The sequence below is a fragment of the Ostrea edulis genome, chromosome 3 (genome assembly GCF_947568905.1).
Source record: "Ostrea edulis chromosome 3, xbOstEdul1.1, whole genome shotgun sequence".
Lineage (NCBI taxonomy): Eukaryota > Metazoa > Mollusca > Bivalvia > Ostreida > Ostreidae > Ostrea > Ostrea edulis.
In genome coordinates this window covers 71,916,036-71,942,828 of record NC_079166.1, presented here as the reverse complement: position 1 = coordinate 71,942,828, position 26,793 = coordinate 71,916,036, and the positions used below count along the sequence as shown (strand labels likewise).

General features: G+C 35.1%; 1 protein-coding gene across 20 annotated transcripts in view; it reads left to right on the top strand.

Moving 5' to 3' along the window:
* The window catches only part of LOC125677687 (diacylglycerol kinase zeta-like), a 136,919-nt gene that overhangs the window by 39,794 nt on the left and 70,332 nt on the right, over positions 1-26,793 (top strand). For 9 of the 20 annotated variants that reach the window (XM_048915804.2, XM_056158799.1, XM_056158800.1 and 6 more), the window contains exon 1: positions 2,553-26,032. The exons of 8 other annotated variants lie outside the window; for them this stretch is intronic. In XM_048915804.2, the coding sequence (XP_048771761.1) occupies positions 25,056-26,032 (977 nt within the window). In that variant the 5' untranslated portion in view covers positions 2,553-25,055. Of the gene's footprint in view, positions 1-539; positions 1,696-2,144; positions 2,166-2,552; positions 26,033-26,793 lie in introns of those variants that run through there. 3 more of the 20 variants (XM_056158804.1, XM_048915815.2, XM_048915817.2) reach the window with 2 other exon arrangements.

Genomic DNA, 26,793 nt, shown 5'->3' with positions numbered 1-26,793 from the left:
AACTTTTCAATTCTGCTCATTACTAAATGTTACTGAGGCAGTCAAACACATTAAATGCTGATAAAGATTTTACCTGTGAATAATTGTAATTAGTAAAAACAAATCTCTTATTCAAAATATCTCTTTTCACCTTACATTATGAATACATTTTAGAATTTACAAAAAACAATTATCTGATGAGCAGATGAATATATTGGTCAGTATATTGTCTGTGAGAAAGGGAGAGGGGGGGGTATTAGAGCTCTATTATAAGGTCTGTCTGTGATGAACTACATAGCAATTTAAGTTGATATATAACCTTAAGCTTCAATTATCGTTAAGTGACATGAAATTAATTAAAGTTTTCCTTTAACCACCTTGATTACTTTGAGTGATATTGTTGATGACATTTCACCTGCTCGGTCAAACAGACAGGTAATAAAAAAAAAAATGTGACTATTCTAACAAGCAGACGGTGATTTCTTAAAACTCAAAACAAGAGAGGACAGACGGCTGTTTAATAAATCAGCAGTTTTGTCATCATGTGTCGTTTCCGCTCATCGTGGAGGCATAGTTTTGAACAGGAAATGATTTGTACAGTGCATGATTGTGTCTTTAAATTATTAGGTTGACCGTGTCTTTGTTATCACTGAGATTCAGATGAGGAATAGTTGGGTGTGTGCTTCAGATAGATAAGATCATTATCAGTTTATGTTGAGGTGTATCAAGTGTGGAATAAGGATATTTAAATCTTACAAGAACATGGGGATTAGGATGACATGGAGTCGTGTAGTAGGAGTGCTGATTTTAATGTGACAGACATGACAGTGAATGTTTGTGGACTCTGATATTCATGCAGTATCACGTATATATGTAAAAGCTCGCATTTGAACAATAAGTGAATTTCTGATTGGAATTAGATGTTGTATGGTTATATTGTGCTTCATTAACAATGTGGATGAAGACCATTTGAATCCTGTCTATAAGTGTTGATGTGTGGTGCACCTTAATTAAGAGTTACATACTTGTAATTACACGATTTTGAGGATCAGTGATGGAAATACATATATTATGGAGGAAATTTAACAGCTATGTGCATGCAATGGTGAAGAGAACTTCCGGAAACTTCACGGACAGAAATACGGCAATATGATTTTTTTGGCATATTTATTTTAAAAGATCACATATTCAATGTATTTATAAACTTTTTGTGTGTGAAGAGTTGTTGCAGGAAATGATTCAAATAGCTGACAGTCTCGTTGTTGCTAAGATTTCATATCTGTTTTGTTTGAATTGTTGATTTCAAATCGTGTGTCCTGGATCGAACTGTGAAATAAGACTTCACGTTACATAACAAACTGATAACATTGTCATAAATCCCCGCTGTCTTGAGAGGATTTCTTTCCGGCAGAACAAACTTCCCAGTTGTGTTTTTTCTGACCATGCAGGCACAATGAATTTCATGTATATTCATTGCATTTAAAAGTTTGACGAGAATGAAATGGGGAAGTGTTTTTCATTGTGTTCATAGTGGTGAAGTACTGTAATGGGATTTAAGCTTCTTTTAAAAACAAAAACTGGATTTGGATTTGAGTGTTATAGATATTGGGATGTATGAAACATGAAGATTATGTTGTCTCTGCGATTTCTGACACGGTGTTGTGCTTATCAACGTTTCTCGAGTCAGGAGTTGGAGGAAGCTGAAGAAACTGAAAGGTAGGTTTAGGGTTATAGGGCGAGTTGGTTTGTAGATCTAATAATAACTGCCAGTATGAGAATAGTTGGCACCCCTTTAATCTCGGGAATCGACTTGGTTGTAATACATGTATTTTGATTGACGCTTCAGTCAAAATACGATCACAGCCAAGTCAAATGTTGATGAGGTAACGGTCAAATCGTGCACATTTTCCTATAAAAATATCATTGAATGGTTGAAAATAAGCACCTGTGGTACATATTGCACATATATATGCAGAGGTAAGGTAGAGGAGTGGTGGGGGGAGGTATTAAGATTACCTTATTAATCTTATTAATTGAGCTTTCATTAACATTGTTTTAAAATAATAGGAAGGACTAAGGAGAAGGGGGAATGGGGGTAATTTTCCAAAACATGCGTGTCAATCAACTATCAACACTTTGTAAACGAATCTTACACTGCTACATGTGAGTGGTGTATTTTGAATGTTGTAAGTATTTGTATTTGATATACATTAAACTTAAACAATAAATGTATTTTTAAAAGATTAAACATGCAGTACATGCTGTGGTCATTTAACACTTAATTTGTACATGAAAATGCTCCTTTCCATTTAAATATTTGACCCATATTTAGCTATTTAAAGTTGGCATGTATAAATTAAACACAATTGCATTTGAAGAATGCTATATATACCGCCTAGACTTGTTGTTGAAGTTGACGAGTGTCAGTAATGATTTTTTGACAGTATGTAATGTTTGGGGTTGCTACATATGTTCATTTGTTTTTGGAATGTATACTGTCTTAAATCATTTGTTATCTTCATACAAAGGGTAAATGATGACTCTGGGTGAATTTCTGCTAGATCTTTGAGTAAAAAGAGACCTTCATTATGAGACATCACCAGCTGTTGGTATCCAGTGTTGCAGATTTTGACCTGATATGCACTATAGTGCTCAGAGCCACGGCAGCTCAAGGTCATAGCTAGCAGCTCAAGGCCATGGCAGCTCAAGGTCATAGCAGCTGGGAGGGTTCTTTATTGTGCCAATTAACACCTATCGTGACACAGCGGACTTCTGTCTTTACAAGGTCACTTGTGAAAAGACCCATGACTTTCACTTTTAAAACCAGGGGCTAGGCAAAAGAATCAATATTGTCACTGCCTATATGTTGATATGTCTTAGATTTTGACACATAGGGTCATTTTTATATCTGGCTAAGTTTAAAAAATCATTTGTTGTATAGAATTAGGTAAAACTTATAAGTTTAAATAATTATTTAGTTGTATAGAATACAAAGGAAATATTAGGATGTTAAAGGTAAGAGATCTGATGATGCGTACATCTGATGTTGTGCACATTGTAATCAATGACTAAAAAAATAAAGAGTTACTGCTCTTTATGAATATCAGAAACAAGTCATATAGTTATCTCTCTTTCTCTTCACCTCGAAAAGTATATATATAGACCGGTATGTAAGTTAAATAGCAATTACCCGTGATTCTATAAGGGCCCAGTGCATCAGAACTCTCCTCTTAAACTATTATTGGAAATATGAAATATTAAATTTATTGTCAAGTGTTTCTGGGATAATTAAGTACGGTGCATCATTTGAAATGCTCTCATTGTTCGACAGCAACACTCTTTTCTCAAAATCCTGTCATCATTTTTAAGACACAGCTAGTACTTGCATATTACTTGTAAATCTAGAAATTTGAAATACATGTATTGAAATAGATTATAAACCTCTCACTTTAATGGTTATGACAGTCATGAAAATTTCAGCCAGTTTGGAATGCATTGTTATAAGCAGTGTAAATTGGGATTATAACTTGTATAGTACCGCAGATGATGAAATATCGCATGGTCGGATGACAGTTAGTATCCATAAGGGTTAACATAATTTTTCCAGGCAAAATTCTTCAAAACCTTAAATTATACTTTAATGAGCCATTTCCCCAAAATCTTTTGTTCAATTCAATGTTTGTATCGAAATTAAAAAAAATAAGACAACTTGTGTATAAAAGTGAAATGCAATTAAAGTCTAATTAAGGAAATTGTGGAAAAAGAGATGCCTATATAAGTCAATATGAATATGAGATTTGAAATTTTAGTTTTGCATGATATTTTCTGCAAACACTAGGTTTGAAATTTTTGGTTTTGTACGACATTTTCTGCACTATAGATGCTGAATTGAGATACACGCACATATTACATTGAAAATTTGGTCGTACCAATCCCTTTTACCATTCTCGGTAATTTATGAATTTTGTCGTACTATTTAGAGTGGAGATTTCATGTCTATCGAGACAAAAACAAAAAACAAAAAAAAAAAAAACCCAACCAAAAACTTCATATGTAGATTTTTAAAAAAACCCATTTATTTCTTAAGATTTTATGTTACAAAGCATTCTGATGCTCTGCTAATTTTTGAATTTTGATTGATATAATTAACGTTGATTTATTTTGTTAATGAATCTTTAAATGATTTGTAAAGTGTCATGAGCAATGAATTATTCATTTGTTTTGAAAGAATTATTGATTTTAGGCTTGGAAAATCAAAGACCAAGGAAGGTCTTTTAGGGAAGGCAGTATAGTTTATCAATAATTTATCTCTTGAGAGTGAATATTATGGAGGAACTAATTAGATATATTGGTTCAAGCTGAATAGATCATTTTTTACAAAACTCTACATGAAGAAAGTTTTTTTCTTATAATGCAAATACCGGTAGATTGAATATTCTTTTGAGTGAGGATTGATAATTTAAGCTGCCAGCTTCTTAAGACAAGCATTTATATATGTGCCCTAGGGGATGGAATGCATTGGTATATATTGTTAAAATTGTATTTGTTCTAGACGATGCATTGGGTGAACTAAGAAACATTTTATTATGATTTATAGAATCCAACTCACAGCCAGGACACTTTCCCATCAAAGATGCAGAATTATTCTAAATCAAGTCCAAAATTGCAAGGCAATATTATGTATTAAGTTTCTAATTCTATAACAAAACTGTGCAAATTAAGGCATATGATTGAAGATTGTGGTCATTATTTATAAACGTCTTTTTTCTAAAATTGCGTAATGCATCACACTCACAGAATGATTACACAATAGATATATAAAGAAATCAGGAATACAGCATTCATCAGTCTAAAGAAGTGAAAATCCTGCAGACACCTTGTCCCCTAAACTATTGATACTTTTAAGGAGACATTGCATTCTCTTATAGGAACCATTTTCAGAAGTAAAATGTGTATATAAGTGCATGTATAGGTATAAATAATGTAGTGGTGTTGCAATCATCCATTATAATAGAAATCAGTCGATTGTTGGCACATATTCCAAGCCCTCCATTATGAAAATTTATACCACTTTTCTTTTTCGAAATTGTTCTCTTCATGAGAGTAAATTTTGGGGCAGAATATTCTAGCCGCGACCTCTCTAAAAACATATCTGGGAAAGCAGGTTCCCTTATGGTGTTGGATTCAGTAATGGAGGAATTTGTTATTTATAATTATAAAGCAATAAATTTTGTGATGAAGAATTTTCGTTATATTATATTCCTATTATAGTATAGAACTTTGTAACTATATACTACTGAAAATTAGATATTCTAATGTTGCGTTATTTATAGTTACAGTAAAGCAATCATCGAGTAAGAAATTCTCTCAGATTCCCATGACAGCTAAGTCATACATAAAAATATGAAATTCTCAATGCCAAAGTTCAGACCAATCTGCACTAAAAGGCGTGTGTATGCATGTGTGTGTGTTTGGGGGTGTGTGTCATATAATATGGAGTCCAAATTTTTCATAGGAATAAAGAGGGTAAAAAATCTTTTTAACAGAACAGCAGGGCTAAGGTGACTCAGGTGAGTGTTATATGACATTGAATGGGCCTCTTGTTTTCCGCTGACTCGATCAACAAAAATCAAAACTCTAAGATAGAAACTAGATAGAAATGAAGCCACATTTTTATAAGAAATGTTGAACTCCATTTATCCTTACTCTACTTCTGTCAATCAAATTAAGTTCAATTGCATAGTCTAGCTGTTTCGAGAAATTTAAGTATGTGTGAAAACTCAATCTGCATGTGAATTTTTATCCTAGCTCTGTTTTACAGCCCATATTTCACATGTATATTGCTGAGAACATAGTCAGGAACTTTCTATTTTAATCATGTCAATTTTATTTTATTCAGAAATCTTGAATTATCTTTAAAGTATTTTAAACCATTGAACTCAGGGTCCAAAGTGAATCCATCTCTTAGTAAGCATAAAAATTATAGCCATATTCAAATCATAGGTGTGTATTTGATTCACTTTATATTTTCCACATTTCAAAATGTTCAGATTTCAAGGATGATTAATTAGTATTATATTAATAATTTTATGGTTTTACAAGTACTAATGGGATATAAATTTTCAATGTTGCTTATATCCATATATATATATATATATATATATATATATATATATATAAAATGTCCAAATATATTCACAATTTGATTCGATCACTGACATTTGAACTCCTTATTTATATAATCATGACCCAGCATATTGAATTCATTATAAAATGAATAAATCTTCAAAAGCTTTGAGGGAATTCTTGCCTTTAATGTGAACAGCAGATCATGCAGAATTCTTTGATGTTAATCCTTTTCCCAGCTTAATTTACTGTATATATATATATATATGTCATCAGAATTTGCCCATGGGTGCAAATGCTCTGATTTTTAAAATGCATATATATACATGTAGCTCTGTTGATCACAAAGTCAATTATAATAATTAAGCACCATTAGCACAAAGGTGTTTTTTATAGATACTTCAAGGACATTAAAGAATAAAATTATGAAATTTTGGTTTGAGCAAGAAAATTGTAAAATAAGATTGACAATGCAGACTCAACTTAAATGTTGAATTTTTTTAAAAGAATATACTCTGTTTTGGGTGTGCCACTTGTGTGATGTAGACGGTTTTCAGTTTATATAAACCCCTGCAGAGAAACACTGGATTAACTTACGTTGTACCTTGCTCTTCTGTGACGACTTTACTGGAATAATAAAATGCCGTTTTGTCAGACACGAACACACATGCAGATATAGACAGTAGAGGCTTCCTTAAAAGTCTTGCTCCAGAATTATGGGAGTAAGAGGAGTTCTTTAGAGTCAAGTATTAAGATAAAGATCAATGACAATTAAGTTAACTGTCAGGACTGACTGATGAAAAAATAGCACTGGTGTGACAGTTATCAGACAGACTTCACCTGTAATGCAATTACAGCTTTCGGGTTTTATTTTTAGGGGAGGGCATCCTTTCTCAGAAAAAAAAGGATACCCCGGTATATAAGTCGTTTTTCTCTCATAATTTTGTATATGAAATAAAGTGATATTGATCAAGTATTGCATGTGTACTATAAGCAGTTACAAAACTGCATTTGAATGGAATTTATGATAATTACATAACATGTTGTAGACACAGAAGGGGTTTTTCTTGGAGGAGCAATATAGATTTTAAGATATTGAAATCCTTACTTGTAATTGCAATTTCGGTCAGTAAATTGTATAATTAAAAAAGATATGTGGTAGAATTTAGTTTTTCATTGTTTTAAGGATTCTGAAGATGATCGATAAATTAAATGTATCTTGTATTTAAAACATTTAAAATGACGAAAGTGTGGTTATGAAAGGTGAAGATAATGAATATTGATCAATCTCATAACTCCTATAAGCAATTAATACAAAATTAAGAGTAATTAAATGGGCAAACATGGACCCTTGGACACACCAGAGGTGGGATCAGGTGCCTAGGAGGAGTATAAGCATTGCTTGTCGACCGGCCACACCCGCCGTGAGCCCTATATCCAGATCAGAAATTATAAGTATATTGTCTGTGGAACTTAAAAGTGATTTTTATACATTGTTAATATATATGCACCCAATAACCTGCATGCACTTAATTTGGGAAATGATGTGGTATTTAAGTCTGAGAGACTTTTGACAAAATGTACATAACACAACTAGAGGTACTGAGTACCTGAAACATCCTACTCTTTCACTTGAATGATGAGCAAATGACGGTTGAATTACATTAAACAAACACAGAGCGAGTTGTAAATGGTGAGTGCGAGCAGTTCATTGCATGGTGAACGACGAACGCAAAAGTGTGAACTGTGAGCGCAACCGAAACTAAACGAAAAGTGGTGAATGGAAATATTGAAAGTAGGACCCCATATAGGGCTGAAACGATACGCCCCCTTCACGATATGATACATATTGCAATGCTTATATGCAGTGATTCAATACAATACATACAGAGGAAACAAATGATAACATTGAAGAAAAATTAATTACCAACATTCATAATTCTAAAAGCAAAAAATGTTTCCAAACCGCCAAACAGTAAGATGCCTGTTGGCTCTGTACTCTGCAGTTTAAACCGATAAAGTTCATTATTGTTTTCGTCAAACTCAAGGCAAACATCAGTCTGAATGTTATTGGACTCTATGTTGTCCCTCATGCAGGTATGTTAGATAATATTAAAGTACAGACCTGTCAAGTCTGATGTATTTTACTGAACTGTAATAAACATATCGAATCGAAAATCAAGGCAATAAATCAAACATTGAATTGAGCATTTATATTGAACAGTATCGATATTTCGGTGAATCGTTTCAGCCCTAACGTACGTTTTAGGGACTGTATAGATATCCCAACTACATGTATTTAATAAATAGATCTTGACTTACAATAGGATATCTTATATATACAGTACTGGTACTCTATTCTGAGTTTTAAAAAAAAATTTAGAAGAATTAAATATTTTCTACAGATATTATGGCAAGTTATTTATGATTATATAAAAGTTTTTTGAATGGTGCCAATAGTTAAGTTTGATGACCATGATGAAAATACGATATTTGTCGCTGAATCCAGTAGTCTCTTAAATCTGAAACTTGACTTGATAATAGGGATCTTTAAGGGGCAATCGAGATCAAAAGAATGATGTCAAATAAAAATCTAAATTCAAATAGTTAGGGGGAGCTATCGAGGGGAGATAAAATCTCCCGTAAGTTTCTGTCTTCCAACATTGACTACACTTTAGTGGAAAAAGAAAAAAGACAATTAAAGTGACTGTTAAAAAACACATGATAATTAATATATATCGCGTCATTTTAATGAACATTTGATAGTTTTAATATATACTTTCATTTGTGAATATAAAGAATAGAAAATGTACACAGTCTTATTTGTAATCATATGTTTTTACTTGTTAATCCTATTAATAGTTTCAACATGCATTCATCATATTTAGTTTTAAAGGAAGGGGGGGGGGATCTTTGTGAAAACTGAATTTATAGTTTTTTGTCAGAAATTGAACTTTTGATCTCGCCCCTAAGAAAGCTTATAGTTTTTAAAGATGGAATAGTAATGGGCATTGAATGATGTCTTAATCTTGCTATACCATTAGGTGCACGTGCATGTATTCTTGTTTCAGGTCCTCACTATGAAAAGTTCTGAAGGGAATAAACAATTTTCAGATAAAAATGGGTAAAAAGGATTACATTTAGAGTAGTCCCGAGCCTGTGTAAGGAAACTAATGGCTTTTTCACATTCTTTTGCATGTCTGTCTTTATGTCATTCACTTCATTTTGCTGAACAAAATGGTTTTTAGCGTCTGATAAAATCTTCTGATCAGTGGGGTTAAGTAAGTTCATCATATGTTTGATTTAGATAAGTACCACAGACTTTATTCCTATAAAATAATCAAATAAAGAGCAAAGGTGGACACACAGGGGCTGTAATCTGCCCGTATTCTGATATACAGGGATATATTGCACTCTATAGTTATTACAAGCCATCGGAGAAGCATAACCCTCGGATACCGCTAATACGATTTCAGGGGAACGTGTGGGAAACGGGCCACGGTCATATGGAGAAGTGAGAGAGCTATAAATAGCACAGAAGTTGTATTTACTAAAACATTGAACTTACGATAAATATGATAATTTGGTTATTTGTGGCTGTCTGAGTGTGATGAAGAGATTATATTAGGGGAAAGATAATGTAATAATACTGTGAATAGAGATGTGCTGTGTCCCAAGGCTTTAAGGTCGGTGATATTAATGGGGAAATCGGCTGTGTCAATTTAGAACATTTAGGTTTAATCAGAGACAAAAATGAAAATTTAATTAAGATTCCCCATTATGCTTGTATCCTATGGAGATACGATTCCCCTATGTATGTATATACCCTTCCTACAGAATTATTTCCCTAATTTACACATCATTGTCTTACTGAATTAAGATTTCCAGTATTTTAGATGTGTCTAATTACAGAATTAGCTAGGTTTCCCTATTTTACATGTGTCTATAATTAAAGAATTAGGGTTTCCCTATTTTACATGTGTCTTAATAATTAATACCCAGTTTATTAAGATTTCCCTAGTTTACATGTGTCTTACACTGAATTAAGATTTCCCTAGTTTACAATTTAATGTGTCTTACTGAATTAAGATTTCCCATTATATTAATATAAAGATCCTCATTGGATTCAGATTCCCCAGTTTTATATGATGTACGTACTCTAAGATTTCTTATTATACACTATAATATTGCCCGAACCTACAGTTTTGTATAATGTCTGCAAATGAAGATATTAGTTTACATGCACTTAAACTAGCTCAGACTTCAGTAAGGTAGATCAAATTACAAGCAAATAGATAAACTAAATCAGGGACCTATTGAATTTGTCATGTATTTATTCAGTTTTATGCATAAGTTTGCTTTAAAAAGTCCAAGCAAATGCATATTGCACCACGCGGTAAGTACCAATTTTCTTAATGCTGTTAAAAATCCAAATCTAGACTCAAATTCCCCAATGGAATACTGGTTTTGGAAACTGCTTTAAACATCTTAAAATCCCAGGGAAGAGCTTTATATAGATACTCCCATTGTTTTCAATTGTCGAGTATTTCAAGGTGGGAAAAGAGAAATTGGGTGAGTACGTCAGGTGATCTATTTCAGCGAGGAGAGAGAGACTGTCTACATAATGGAGGGGGAAAAAGTTCAAGCAAAAAAGAAAGAAAACTAACAAAATGCTTTATATTGTGGCAAATTTTGTGAAATTTATGAGATATGATTCAATGTGGACTGGTCATTTATAGAAAGGATTTTGAGGCTTTTACATGGTAAGCCTGAAATGGTTACAAATCAGATTGAAAATTGTTAAACAGTTAGGAATGTTGATTTTGAAAAAACAATCGCTGATGATCGAATTACAATTCACACATGATTATCCAGGATACATGACCGAAAACTCATCGTAACGTTACACATTAACTCTCTTTTACTGGACTATAATGGCTGTCAGCATGCGCAGTAATCAGGGATGGTGTAGGGACTATGTTTGTGTTGTTTGAGTAGGTTCCGTTGGAGAATGTAGAGACCCATGATGTGTCATAAGGTCGTAGCAGTGAGGCTTTCTATATCGTACAAAACACCTGCTGCGATACAGAATCTCTGGTTTTAAAAGGCACTGAATATATATATATAGATGTAGATAGATGTATAGTTTATGGTTGTCAGGTTTGAGCTTCGGCTGGTGTGAGTTTTCCACAGAAATTGTAAAACTTAAAGGACAGCAGAAATTGTTGTGTAAGAGTGCGACTATGATAATGCATGCTATAGATGGTTATAGTGTGCTTTTCCTGGACTTAATTCTACTGTAGAGTTCTATTAGTGATTTGGTTAACCAAAAGTAGAAAGAGAAAATTTCTTCTCCAGTCAGCAGCTTTTCCAAACTGTTATAAAGATGAGGTTTGCCACATGTCCCTAGGGACTATAAGCCAAAGCAATGGTTATAAATATAGCTTATCATTTCGGAGTCATTAAAGATTGAAACCCCACATGTCACAGAAATGTCCTGCCTAGCTCTTAATATGTGTTCATTAAATAGCTGGTTGCCAAAGCTACCTCTTTGTGTCGTGTTTAATTTTTCATTTGATTTTGTCGAAACTTCATTTTAGGATTTTTCAACTTCATCATGCAACACAATTTGCCAATTTTATGACAAAAGCACACAACAGAGGGAATTATTATGGAAAAAGCATGTGTGGAAATAGCTGTGTATTGTGACAGCTCGTTAATCACTGGTAGTATTCTGTGATATAATGAGGTTTAGGCGAATGTATCAAATCACGAACTACAAATGTACGTCAAATATTATTCTTTGTTTGAGCCATGTATCATATAATCACACGCTCGGCAGTGTTGCTCAGTCGTCAGACTAAATCCCAGTATCAGGCTGGAAGTGTTGCTCAGTCGTCAGACTTCCCAGTATCAGGCTCGGCAGTGTTGCTCAGTCGTCAGACTTCCCAGTATTAGGCTTGGCAGTGTTGCTCATCAGTCATCAGACTTCCCAGTATCAGGCTTGGCAGTGTTAATTGCTCATCAGTCATCAGACTTCCCAGTATCAGGCTCGGCAGTGTTGCTCAGTCGTCAGACTTCCCAGTATCAGGCTTGGCAGTTTTGCTCAGTTGTCAGACTTCCCAGTATCAGGCTCATGTAAAGCATGTTGGCATCTTCCTACTTTTTGCTTGATATGAAAATATTTAGGTGTATTTGTCTGCATGCACATGATCCCAAAATTAATTAATAAAAATTAATCACTAATGAAAAATCAATTTTTACACACACATATACATACAAACTGTACGTATATATTTGTGTAGTGCTTCTATTGATTTTCATCTTTTGTTTTTGAAATATTAATTGGATTCTGTTTTTAGTTTGTGCAAACAGATGATTGGATTAATGAAAAGATTAAATTATTATAAATAATAAATACCAAAGAACTCAAGATTTATGATATATAGATAAAAAAAATTCATCTCTTATGCCCTTGAACAGTAAGCTACTTAGCAGTAGTGCGTTTGTCAGTCTATATTCTTAAACTAATAACAAATTATTTCAATTCCGTTAACAGATGGACAATTAGAAGTTGACAATTAACTTTCTAAGTTAGTAAAGTGTGAAAGATAATTTTTTGTTCAACACCTGCTGTGTCAGTAATATCGTGATCAGTTATACCATTGTGACCAAAGTTGCAATCGCAGTTCTGCCAGTGCGACTATAAGGTCACCAGAGTCACGATGCTGGCACATATAAACCTATTATGTTCCTGCTACAGATTTTGTCTTGTATTAGGGTCTGCAGATATGATTCCATTATTTATCTGCAGACGGTGGAATTCACTGGGAATACCCTGTCGGGCCACAATGTGGGAAGCACTTTTAATTCCTGTATTTATCTTTTTGTACATTTGCTATATGGATCCCCTGTTTGTCTCCTGAGGCAGACGTTGATCAAAGTCACCGGTGGAGACCTTGAACAAATGTCCTCCTAAGGGATGGTATAGGAGGAATGGATGACTTTCATGATGGAATAGGGACATCCCTGGATTAGGGCTGTAATGGTATCTAATGAAGTAACCGACCAGGATGTGTGGACGACCACATTTTCTTGATCATTGTCCTGATTGACTGTCTGTCACCAGAAATTCACTGTGGGTCGGCCCAGTTGTGGTTTGAAGAAGACAGAACATTATAACTATACTGTCTTGTCACCGTGTATTAATAAAGCCAGCTGGATCTGCTGAAAACATGGCATAGATTTTCTTCTTAATAAGATTGAATCCCGATCTCTTTGGCAATTTTTAAATGATCGATGACCAGATCAAGTGCATGTGTATAAAATTAGAAATTCAGTCCTTTAGTTCACCGTTTGGTTACAAAAGTTATTGTTCCTGTTTGTGAGTGAACACGCGATTTCATTCAAATATTCACTATAAAGATAGATTTGATGATGTACATGCAAGAGATGATAATAATAACACAAGTGCAGAGGACATGAGGAAATGCGACTTGATAGGGCGAATGTGAAATGTGTTACAGAGGACATGAGGAAATGCGACTTGATAGGGCGAATGTGAAATGTGTTACAGAGGTCATAAGGAAATGCGACTTGATAGGGCGAATGTGAAATGTGTTACAGAGGTCATAAGGAAATGCGACTTGATAGGGCGAATGAGAAATATGTTACAGAGGTCATAAGGAAATGTGACTCTGAATGGGGCTGATGAGGGATGTGTTACAGAGGTTATAAGGAAATGTGACTCTGAATGGGCTGATGAGAGATGTGTTACAGAGGACATAAGGAAATGCGACTTGATAGGGCGAATGAGAAATATGTTACAGAGGTCATAAGGAAATGTGACTTTGAATGGGATTGATGAGGGATGTGTTACAGAGGTTATAAGGAAATGTGACTCTGAATGGGGCGAATAAGAAATGTGTTACAGAGGTCATAAGGAAATGTGACTCTGAATGGGGCTGGTGAGAGATGTGTTACGGAGGTCATAAGGAAATGTGACTCTGAATGGGGCTGATGAGAGATGTGTTACAGAGGTCATAAGGAAATGTGACTCTCAAAAGGGCTGCATGATGAGAGATGTGTTACAGAGCAGATCCAGAACAGTTTCACCAGTTCTGGTTTCGACTGAAGTTTGTACCTGCATGGTCTGTCATAAAAGGGATTGCAAAGACCCCAAAATGGCACAAAGTGACCAGTTTTGTTTAAAGCGTTCAATGGAAGGAGAAAGGGGGGTTGCAAACCCAGTGACCCCCCACTCCCACCCCCTTAAGATCCACCCCTGTTTTGAAAGTGTTGGGTAGCCTGGGTAGGGTTTGTGGTCTTGATCTGAAGGTCACAGAGTCTCAGAAATGGCAGTCTCGGCCTTGATCTGAAGGTTGCAGGGCCTCAGAAACGGCAGTCTCAGCCTCGATCTGAAGGTTGCAGGGCCTCAGAAATGGCAGTCTCGGCCTTGATCTGAAGGTCGCAGGGCCTCAGAAATGGCAGTCTCAGCCTTGATCTGAAGGTCGCAGGGCCTCAGAAACGGCAGTCTCAGCCTTGATCTGAAGGTCGCAGGGCCTCAGAAATGGCAGTCTCAGCCTTGATCTGAAGTTCACAGGACCTCAGAAACGGCAGTCTCAGCCTTGATCTGAAGGTCGCAGGGCCTCAGAAACGGCAGTCTTAGTCAGCAGTCAGTTTGCAATCTGCGGTCATGTATAATGGACTCAACTAGATATGTGGCAGGTGGAATTTGAAAGCAGGCTAAATGAAGGGGGTTTATAGTCTCAATATCAGGATTGAGGGACTAAAGGGTGAGACATATCGGACATTATTGCGGGAGATTCTATGTAACTGATAATGTGAAACCGACTAAGTGGTATCAAGTTTCTGAAGGGTTCTCTTGTATTCTGTGTAGAAGTGTTTTGTGATTTGAACTGTACTACTTATAGTTCTCAAAAGGGTCAACAAAGAAACAAAAAAAAAAACTTAATTAAGAATATAGAATCATTCCTAGGTGTCCTAGCTGCATTTTAACTGAAAATAGACTTGTGTTGGCTGACCGTTGATGTCCATGCACATTCCTATAAGACCAATTATATTGTAATTAAGACTCACTCAGAACTCGATCTGCACATCGACTGCATGAAGATCTATAGATCTAACTCATATAGACCTGCTGTGTGTATATACACTGTACATATGTACTGTGACAGACACAAGTAAAATCAAATTGAAATGTTTATAAAAATTTATTGCTTTTTTTTAATTGAAGAAATGAAATACATGTAGTGAAATGTACTACATATAATTTTGCTGCACTCCCAAGTAATCTCTGTGATTTCTCTTGTTATAATGAGTGAATTTCGGTAAAAATTAAGAGTTGACTTTACATGCGTGGTCTCTTAAGTACCACCTACAAAATTGAATGACATTTTAAGAAATTCCTTTTTGGAGTGTGTAAGACATTGTAGTCCATATACCCTGCATGCACTTTTAAATTTCCAGAAGTGAAGTTTTATATTTATAATTTTTACATTCTATCATTTCTGTCTAGATTCACTGTAGCTAGCTGTTAGAGTATAGATATAATATGCTACATATATTTTATTTTATTATTGTATTCATATACACATATATTGTTCACAACTGCAACATATTCATGAGGAAATGACTGTCGTTACAATTTTTAGCGTTATAGGCCAATTCAACTTAATTGATAGATTATCATCCCCGCCCGCCCCTCAAAAATCGGCCCGCCCGGAATTTTTTTAATTTTTCGGAGCTTGCTATTTCCGGAAAATTTTCATGTCTGACTCCGGTATTTACACATCTTGTTTACATTTCCGGTATAGCAACGTAAAAAATCCATGTGAAGAAAATAGATCATATTATGGTTTTCTTAATTTCTCACCTTCTTACGGGAAGGAAAGGATTTAAATGCATGCATGTGCTTCATATCTTGAATAAGTTTGGTATCTTTCTGTGTTTGAAATTAAAGCTAATTAACTTGGAATTTAATTGTCTGTGAAATAAGCATAGATCCATCTGGCATTAAATGATGCACTACTCGTTTTTCATCAATATTTTTCTCAAAAAATAAAAATTAAAAAATAAAATCCTCCCACCCGCCCCATACTTTTTGGTGACCCTGTGGATGATAATCTACTAATTAAGTTGAATTGGCCTTATCAAAGGCAAATCATTATAGAATTTATGTAAGTTTTACAGTATGTATTTCATATTTCATCAAGTGAAAATGTCTGCAGAATTGACATCAATTTTTCAGATAATATGACTGAATTTTTGAGGAGGATGTTAGATTTACTAGGAAATCTTCCAAAATAGCATCAGGATATTAGATTATTTTTGACCACATACATTTTATTTCAAAAGAAATAAAATTTATGAAGAGTATAAAAATAAACCATATTGATTTTTATCTGGGTACTGCATGACTGACACTTATATTATGAAAAACATGACGCACGCAAGAACATTGAAATTTAAAACAGTATGAAAATTTACGGTAAATAAGTCGCTGTATATTTTGATACGTTAAGTTTATTTATATCATCGAGGAAGGGTGACATCATAACTTCCTATATTGCTTGAAGTCTACAGGATTATTGTTGTCTGATCCTAAATTTAATCGCTATATTGTTGTCGTAAATTGTGTTTATACCTAACCAATTTATCTGTTTGTCATCTTGTCCTAATTTTTTTCCCCCACATATTCAGCGTCAACATCTTTGTCATAAAATGCAATGTTGTGCCTCCACGGCTGGTTCAATCCTATAGAAACAGGAAACTGTAGAAAAAACAAAAGACTTGCATATTAATTTATAATTTATGGATTTAGATTTTGAATATTGGATAACGGTGCATTTGAGTGCAATTTCAGTTCAATGAGATGTCTTTTCTTTATCAAATAATTTGTATTGATTATTATATAGGTTCAGTAAGTACTTTTAATAAAAGGAAGAGGAGAATTTCAGTTTGTTGTTTTGAAAATGTTTTTGAGTGCATTAGGATTTACGCGAGTTATTGTATGGAATTTATTGTACTTTCTAACTCGATCATATGAGACACGCGGGGGAATATGGGAGGTTCGTGTAATTAGTTATAATGGATTATGAAGACCACAGAGCATTATGCATACAGTTGGGTTGGTTGGTTCAGGGTATATACATTCAATTAAAAGTATAGAACAATTGTCATATTTTCTATATAAAACATTGTATTGATTCAGATTTAAGGTCATTTAAATTCAATCTCGGGTAGAGTCAATCACCTTTGGGACAAGCAGAAATTCGCTATATCTTGTCAAGTTATTAGCAATATATTTAAAATCTGACAGTTCTTTTATTGCATTATTGAAGGCAATTTACATGCAATTGTCAAATATTATAATGAACAATTTTGTATGATATAGTGTCTATCTTTATTGAAAGAAAAAAATATTCCATATGTTTCCTTATTTTCGAACAATTAATCCAGAAATTAGTTGATAAAGAACTGTGAATTGGAAACTTCACAGAAAGATACAGAATTGTTGACGATTCAATGTCGTGCATCTTGCAATCATATTGCAATGTTGTCACAATTTTTTTTTTATCAATATGCTTCATTTAGTTGCTAATTGGGCCATTCAGAGAGAAGATATTCTTACTTCATGCCGCTCACCCTAAGAACTTTTAAAGATGTATCACCATATTTGTCTAATTGTCCTATTGTTTCTGTCCTGACACAGCTAGCTAGACTCTTAAAATTGGCCAGCACGCCACTCTATTTAGTCTCGATATGTCCGTCTGTCCATCCCAATATTTATCCCGACTGTGGCTTTATAATTAATGTAGAAACAATTTAGAAGCTCCTCTCCAGATAAGTTGAAATTCAGGGGGCCAGCTGATTATTTTCAATATACCTAAAGTTCAAAATAAACGATATGTTGATCTCTTTCATCCGTTTTGAAAAAAAAACTTATTTCAATTTGAAACCTCAGATGAAGTTGCAGATTTATTATTTTTCAATAAAAATATTGTACTGAAAATCAAGTGAAAATAAAAGTTAAATTGCATATAATACAAGTATGCTGAGCTACTTGGGTAATGATCGGGGATGAGCGAATTCGAAATGCTGCAATACAATGGTAATACATGTAGTGGCATGTTTCCCTACTGTGATGAAACCCAGAATCCCAGGGCATCGATCAATGAACAGCAAGACTCCAGCTAAAATTAATTACAATTATAAAACCAGTCTTTAATTGCAAATGTCACAGTTAAAGAACTGGTCGCAGGTCTATACGGATGCACTGAACATGACAAATCACAAATATGGAGTATATTCTCGCTGCATAAACAACACATTATCTCAGCGGGGTGTTTATTTAAATCAGATTAAGAGATTTTTTTCATTATGTAAGCAATTTGGAATTAACCAACATTTCAAAGCAAAGAAAAACCGAAAATGTTGTTGGGAAATATTTTTGTTTTGAAATAAGTGGTAATTTAACAATTTAAGTGAATTTGATATAAGTGGAGTATAGAAGCAGAATTTTTAGTGAGGATTGAATGTTGGCATTCAGTTAGCGAGAGTGATGGAGGTTGCTAAAATTGAATATCGCTAACAATTTATTCGTTCCATATTGGAGGTCACAATAGCTACCTTTCCTGGAATTTTAAAGTCAGCAATTGACACATAAACCTTCTGAGCTAACCCTGCTAAGATATTAGATTTAAAAAGAATATACATTATTGCTGATCGATATTCATATTTTCATTTAAGTCTCGAAAGGACTTAAATTCAGTATGATGATGCAGTGTTCCTCCCCAACACAATTAGACAAATGCAGTTTTTAAGGAGGGGGGGGGGGGGGGGAGGGGTGTCTCATATTATCTTATAAGCTTTGAATGCTTTAACAATTTGAGATTAGAGTATTTTGAGTTGTAATTATTAACAATTTAATCAGATTGATGTAATATATTGTTTGTCATCAGTCGACATTGTTGTCCTGTTGTTACATACATATCCCTGCGATACAGGTGAAATGGAAAGATTTGTACAATAGTGTAACACAGCAAACATGCAGAAAAAGACCTCAAATAACAAAAGCTAGCTATGAGTAACTTAGAGATTTAATGAGAAAATATAATTGTTGTGCTCAGAAAGGGAAGGATCAATGATTGTTAATGCTTCTTTTTGTCAGTGCATGTTACAATTATAAGAGTGTGTGGGTGAGTATAACCTGAATGAAACAGGGACCCATTTGGAAATTGAACCAATGAATCATGAAACTACAATATTCTGTTGATGCCATTGAAGGTAATGCCCATATGATTTCATGTTTTCTTATTTTAGCTCAGTGTATGATATTGTCTGGCTTCTGAGACCCGGTCTTTATACATTCCAAGGCTTCCATCAGAGATTGGCTATTTATAATCATAATGAGTTCTTCCTTGCTATAGTCATTCGATTTCTATGAAATTTAATGTGTTTCAATTTCATTAGTTTAAGATGCGTGCAAGATTTGACTCATACTGAAATCCAATCCTTTTGGTGTCTCATACCCTTGTACTGCTACTGTAGTCCCATACTATTACTACTCCAATGCCTCATGCAATTACTATACTCCCCGGGTGCATCCTTATGGAGTCTTATACAATTACTACTCCCCTGGTGCATCCTTCTGGAGTCTCATACAGTTACTACTCCCGGATGCATCTTTCTGGAGTGAGCTCATACAATTATTACTCCCTGGGTGCATCCCTCTGGAGTCTTATACAATTACTACTCCCTGGGTGCATCCTTCTGGGGCCTCATACAATCACTACACAAATTAGCAACAACACTTTGATGTCTTGTACTATTACTGGAGTCACATACAATTACTGGAGTCAATTACTGGAGTCAAATACAATTACTGTAGTCACATACAATTACTGTAGTCACATACAATTACTGGAATCAATTACCGGGGTCACATACAATTACTGGAGTCAAATACAAATTACTGGAGTCACATACAATTACTGGAGTCACATACAATTACTGGAGTCACATACAATTACTGGAGTCATACAATTACTGGAGTCATACAATTACTGGAGTCATACAATTACTGGGGTCACATACAATCACTGGAGTCACATACAATTACTGGGGTCACATACAATTACTGGAGTCACATACAATTACTGTAGTCACATACAATTACTGTAGTCACATACAATTACTGGAATCAATTACTGGGGTCACATACAATTACTGGAGTCATACAATTACTGGAGTCATACAATTACTGGGGTCACATACTATTACTGGAGTCACATACAATTACTGGGGTCACATACAATTACTGGAGTCACATACAATTACTGGGGTCACATACAATTACTGGAGTCACATACAATTACTGGGGTCACATACAATTACTGGAGTCACATACAATTACTGGAGTCACATACAATTACTGGGGTCACATACAATTACTGTAGTCAATTACTGGAGTCACATACAATTACAGGAGTCACATACAATCACTGGAGTCAATTACTGGAGTCACATACAATTACTGGAGTCACATACAATTACTGGAGTCATACAATTACTGGAGTCATACAATTACTGGAGTCATACAATTACTGGGGTCACATACAATCACTGGAGTCACATACAATTACTGGGGTCACATACAATTACTGGAGTCACATACAATTACTGTAGTCACATACAATTACTGTAGTCACATACAATTACTGGAATCAATTACTGGAGTCATACAATTACTGGAGTCATACAATTACTGGAGTCATACAATTACTGGGGTCACATACTATTACTGGAGTCACATACAATTACTGGGGTCACATACAATTACTGTAGTCACATACAATTACTGGAATCAATTACTGGAGTCAATTACTGGAGTCACATACAAATACTGGAGTCACATACAATTACTGGAGTCACATACAATTACTGGAGTCACATACAATTACTGGAGTCACATACAATTACTGTAGTCACATACAATTACTGTAGTCAATTACTGGAGTCACATACAATTACTGGAGTCGCATACAATTACTGGGGTCACATACAATTACTGGAGTCACATACAATTACTGGAGTCACATACAATTACTGGAGTCACATACAATTACTGGAGTCACATACAATTACTGGAGTCAATTACTGGAGTCACATACAATTACTATTCCAATACATTGATGTTGGTAAAGTCAATATGAACTTCAGGTGTCTGGTTATATTAATGCAGGATGTGATTGACCGCGTGAATGATGGCCTAAATTTTTACAAACTGTGTCCTGAATTTGAATGCAGTGAGAGATATTGATGGGCATTCAAGATTGGTTTATTTAGCATATTGTTATCATTAACAAGCTAATACTAAATAATAGAATGTAACACATGTATTGAACAGGAATTATCTGTTTTTTGTTAAAGGTGAATAGCAATATTGGCAGTGAATGACCTGACCTTGGTAGCTGGGCTCAGATTGTGATGTTTTGTACACATGTTGGGAATAGTAAAAGTATCCTGCATGTATATCCTCTTATGAAAATCAGAGAGAGAGAGAGAGAGAGAGAGAGAGAGAGAGAGCAAATATGAGATTGGAGAGAGTTAAAGAGATTTTACACTATGGTTTTAATATGTATTTAATTGGTTATTATGAGTTAAGGTAGCCCTCAACTCAGAAGTTCAGCTTTACATAAAAGATCACCAATTAGTCATGTTGTTCCTCTGCGTCTTGAAGTGATGATAATTTAGAAGGTAGGTGAAATGATCAGTTGATTGACTGCCAAATGCACAGAACCATGAAACGGAGACATTTGGTTACCTGCTAAACTCCTATTGCAAATGAAGTGTTTAACGAGCATGCTCATTGTGGTATTTTAAAGTGCATCAGGCTTCTGGATTGGTCATCAGTGGTGGAACAGCGGGTTCATCTTTCCCAGCACATATATCTTATCTGTCTGAGATCAATGAAGAGATTTCTCTAGGTCTATTTTCTAACTGCTGAAGGCCTGGTGTTTATCTGTAATGGTGGAGAAATCTGATTACTCCAGGTAATGAGATTTGAGCGACCCAGGGTTCCTCAGTGACCTCATGTGAGTACCACATGACTTGGGTTATTTACTGACAGCGTGGAGTAACTGCGGGAGTTTGGCCTGTCAACATCAGAGATATTATCACGTTCACATGCCTGCAGTCTGGGGTTTGTTGGTGAGGGTAATGAAAGCTGGTAATGTGAAATACAAAAAGTACTCACAAACAGGAAACAAGTATCTTATAGTAATAAATTAGTTATAATCAAACTAACCAGGTCGTACCTTGTAATTTCTCCTTTGAATGAATTTCACTTACCGAGAGTAACAAAAAGTGTGATCTGAGTATTCCCACAGTGTGAAAATAATGAAAGTGATATTCTCATAGCGTGGAATATATATCCTCTGCCTTAAATGAGAATTGTGGAGAGTCATTATAAACAACACCCTATATTAAACTTGCAGAACATTAAATATTACCTGTATATTACTAATTTAGCAAGATGGTTTACTACCAGTGTATTCTGAATTGTTTCTTCCGTGCATATTAAACTCTTTTATGGAACTTGAGTATTAAGTCCATTAAATATGGGCTGGTCAATGGTAACTCCGTGGTTTACGTCATCACCAAGAGGTCGTAAGTTCATTCGTGCCCTGATCGTGTCAATTGGTTGTGCCAAACATTGAACTAATTAGACATAGTTGTTGATTGCTCCCTCCCCATAAACTCCCAGCATTTAGAAATAAGTGAGAGTCGTGGGGTTCTTTTGGATATGACTTTAAAAACAGAGGTCCCAATGTCACAGTAAGCATTGGCACCTTAAACAACTCTCATTGCCTATCAAAGCAGGTCTAAATTTGTGGTACTTCACTCACAGCTGGTGATGTTTCAATACGAATGAAAAATTCGTAAAAAATCATAAAATTTAAAAAAAAAATGAACAAAAACATAAGATATGGATTGCTGGATTTGCCTTCTCTGATTTTATATCATTCAGTATACATGTCATTTTAGCAGTTAATGAAATTATACAGGCAATTATAAGACCAACGCAGAGTATATATTTTAGTGGTTTGTTAATTGATCTATTTACAAACTTCTTTGATGTAAGAATGATTACATTTTATTAAACTGCAGATAATACCTGTGTACACTTTGCATTGATGATGTAGAAATCTTTTTAAAAAACCACAAAGGTATAGTTTTGATTTGATAGTTTAATTTGTGGCTGCAGTTGTTGAATTTAAGCATTCTTTGAGAGATTAGGAGTTGCTTGTATGTCCATGTGATTTCCATATGAACTCTGACAGTAGTAGTTTAAGGTTATTGTTTATATACCTGTAAACTGCATGCCCCCCCCCCCCCCCCCCCCCCCCCCTTAGGATGAAATAAACATATATAGTTGTATGAAGTCCATTGTTTGACAAATAATGCATGTTAAAGAGGAGCCTATAGTACTGCTGATAGTACCCTGGAAAAAAAAAACTGCAGGCTCCCAGCATTTAAATTTTCTGTGGTCAACTTGTAAATCTCGTATGATTTTAACTTCCCTATTGAAGTTTTGAAAAAATTGTCCTTGATATTTTTCTTCTTCAGAAATTTCCAATATTTGGGTAAAGTAAAACAAAACCTTGCTAAGCAACAGCTATAGGGCACGGACATATGTTCTTGGTCTAATGTTCCATGGTGTAAATATAGTGTAATTAGTGTAAAGTGGTGTAAAGTACCGTAAAATGCCTGGTGGTAAGTACATGGTAATGACAGACCATATTAAATGACCGGTGCCGGCCGTGGGTGGTCACAGACCATAGAGTTTTGCCCTGATTTACTGAATAGTGCAACCAATATGTGGTATCAGCTTATATTAGTTGATTTGCAGTTGTAGCCTGTGTGTATAGTATGGATTTCTCTAAGTACAAACATTCATTCATTAAATGTCAAATCCATTGATTTTTTTCTCATCAGCTGACAGAAGCTGTGATTGGCTGAATGGCTCTTTGATGTGTCAGAATTTTCCCTCCTCCTGGAAACAATGTATATATTACAATGTGTGTATTATGAGTTTTCTATAGAAGCTTACCATGGGGGATGTATGGGAACTCTTGGTGTTTCATATTTACTGAGGTTGAAAAATTCTTGGCAGTGAACTTTAATGATTTAGACTTGAGAAAAGTATTTTTTGGATAGTATAGACAGTACAGTCATTGTTTGTTTTTCATATGTGTTTTTTTTTTCTCCCCCAAAGACCTTGCAATTCACATTATTTAAAAAAAATTTGTATCAGTGAGGCTGATTGAAATGAAAATTTAAGATCTTGGATGTTTTTCCCCTAGAAATTGTGAAAGACTGTTGTACAATAATCTAAGTGTATTGCATTAATTAATGTAATAGTGCATGAAGGTAAATATTGATTCCCGGAGTTATTGCTCTTAATCAACAGGAGATTCTATTGTCTCTGGAAGCTTTAAGCTGGAGAAGACGAGTGATCTTCTGGGGTAGGAAAAAATTGTCAATATATTGTGGATATCGGACCTCTTCTTGTTGAAGGTGCCATATTGCAAATGATAGGATCAAATCAACAATGAAATGTTTGACTTTGTTGCCGAACAATTGCTAGGGCAAGTATAGTGCAAACTAAGGATTGATTTAATTGTTTTCAGCAGAGCTGTAAATCTGAAGAAATTTTTCATACGAAGCAGGAGCATATATCTAGTAAGGAGCATATATCTATAAGAAGCATAGATTCAGTAAGAAGCATAGATTCAGTAAGGAGCATAGATTCAGTAAGGAGCATAGATCTGAGTGCAGCATTGGGACTGCATGAAAAAGTTATGACAGAATTATGATCATAATATGATGATTAGAAATCAACCACGAAGAGGCAATCCAGATAAATGATGCATCTATTTCGAAAATCTAGGAGTAAATCTCCTTCCTTTGAAATCCCAAAGCTTTGTTTATCAAAGCAGAAGAATGTGTCGATTGAGGAGCCAAATCATACCTCTAAAGACCTCGAAGTTCCGCTGGAACAGAGGGGAAGGTCCACCAGTTTTGATTCCAGTTCTTTGGGCTCAGAAAACCACGAATTTCTCCAGGTTCCCATATTGACAGGAAGACGATGCCACTCTTTTGATTCGTGCACCATTGGTTCACAGAGTTGGAGCGCGGAATCATCTGACGACAACGCCTCCGAGAAAGAGACCAGGGGTTGGAATCATATACGAATTCCCAAAGCAAAACGACGTACCTCAGTGGAAATACCCAAGTTATGTATTCACTGTGTACACATGGAGAGATTCGCAGAGAAAGAGCATGGCGGTTTGCAAGGGAAACATTTTTATGTGGGAAGTGAAGAATACCTAGCCTCATCTAGCACGAGCTATACATCTTCATCAGATGATCTGGGTTCCTTAACTTCGGATATAGACTTCTACCTGTCCGACGAATCCTCGCAGGGAGATCGAGGTGAGAGAGAGAGTGATGCTGAGCCATATTTGAGTGACACGGGAAGAAATAAGAGCTGTTCTCCCGACTGCGGTTATCCTAAAAGTTCACATTCGCATTCTCCTTCTCCGGAGGATCGTAAATCCCCAGCGGAGGATCGCCCATATACCAACGCTGTCACTTTGGAAGTTCCTGTGATCCGTCAGCAGAGATCCACGTCTTTAGATGGGGCTTTACTACAACAATCCAACTCCAGTTTGGATGTGGCTGTAGTAAAGCCGGTGAATCCGAACCGTGGGATGGTGCAGAGGCAGGACTCGTTTGATGAAGGGCTACTGGATGTGAAGGCTCAGGTGCGATCCACATCGGTGGATGTTAATTTACCAACAGAGGAAGAAAAACATTATAAAGCAATCACAGGATCACCGTAAGTCCACCAAATAATTGTAATAAAAAAAAACCGTCTTCTTTCTAAATCAAAATTGATGTTCATCAATGTGATCAATGCAATATTAACTGTTTAAGCAATTTTCATCACTCAAAGCTGAAGTGTTCTTGATGTATACCAAGAGTGCAGTTGCACTATATCAATTATATAGCAATGCAAGGTTATTGTCATGCTTTGTTATGCAGAAAGATGTGCATTCCGCACATACAATGTGATCGAAGCATAAGTTTATACTCAGCAGGATGTGAATCAGCTGTCCCGACTTAGGAGATTTTATCAGCGGTGTTATTTAATAAGCGAAAGACCCCACCATTATGTTAGTTTGAATAGGTATTGTAGCATTGGCTGATCAATATTGCAATTAGAAAATATGTATATCACTTGTGAATTGATAGCAAAATATCAATCAGAAATTGTATCGAATTTCTTTTTTACCTCCATTTTGTGGTCGAAATTAAGAAGAAAAAAACCTGTGACAAATGCAGTGTTTTCCGTTTCCTAAAGATGATGATAACCTAGATAAAAGTAGCTGAATATAGGAACATCTTGAGGGATTAAAATAGCTTTTATCAGAAAGAAAAATCCTGCTGATTGCTGTGCAAACAGTAGAAATGAGGAGTGAAAATAATGGTGTAATTCCTATGCAAACATAGGAAAGAAAAGTTCAGCTCCTTCACAAGGGGAGGAATGCTTATAAACATCCCAGAACCTGAGGAGGGGGTCCACATACTCTGTGTTAA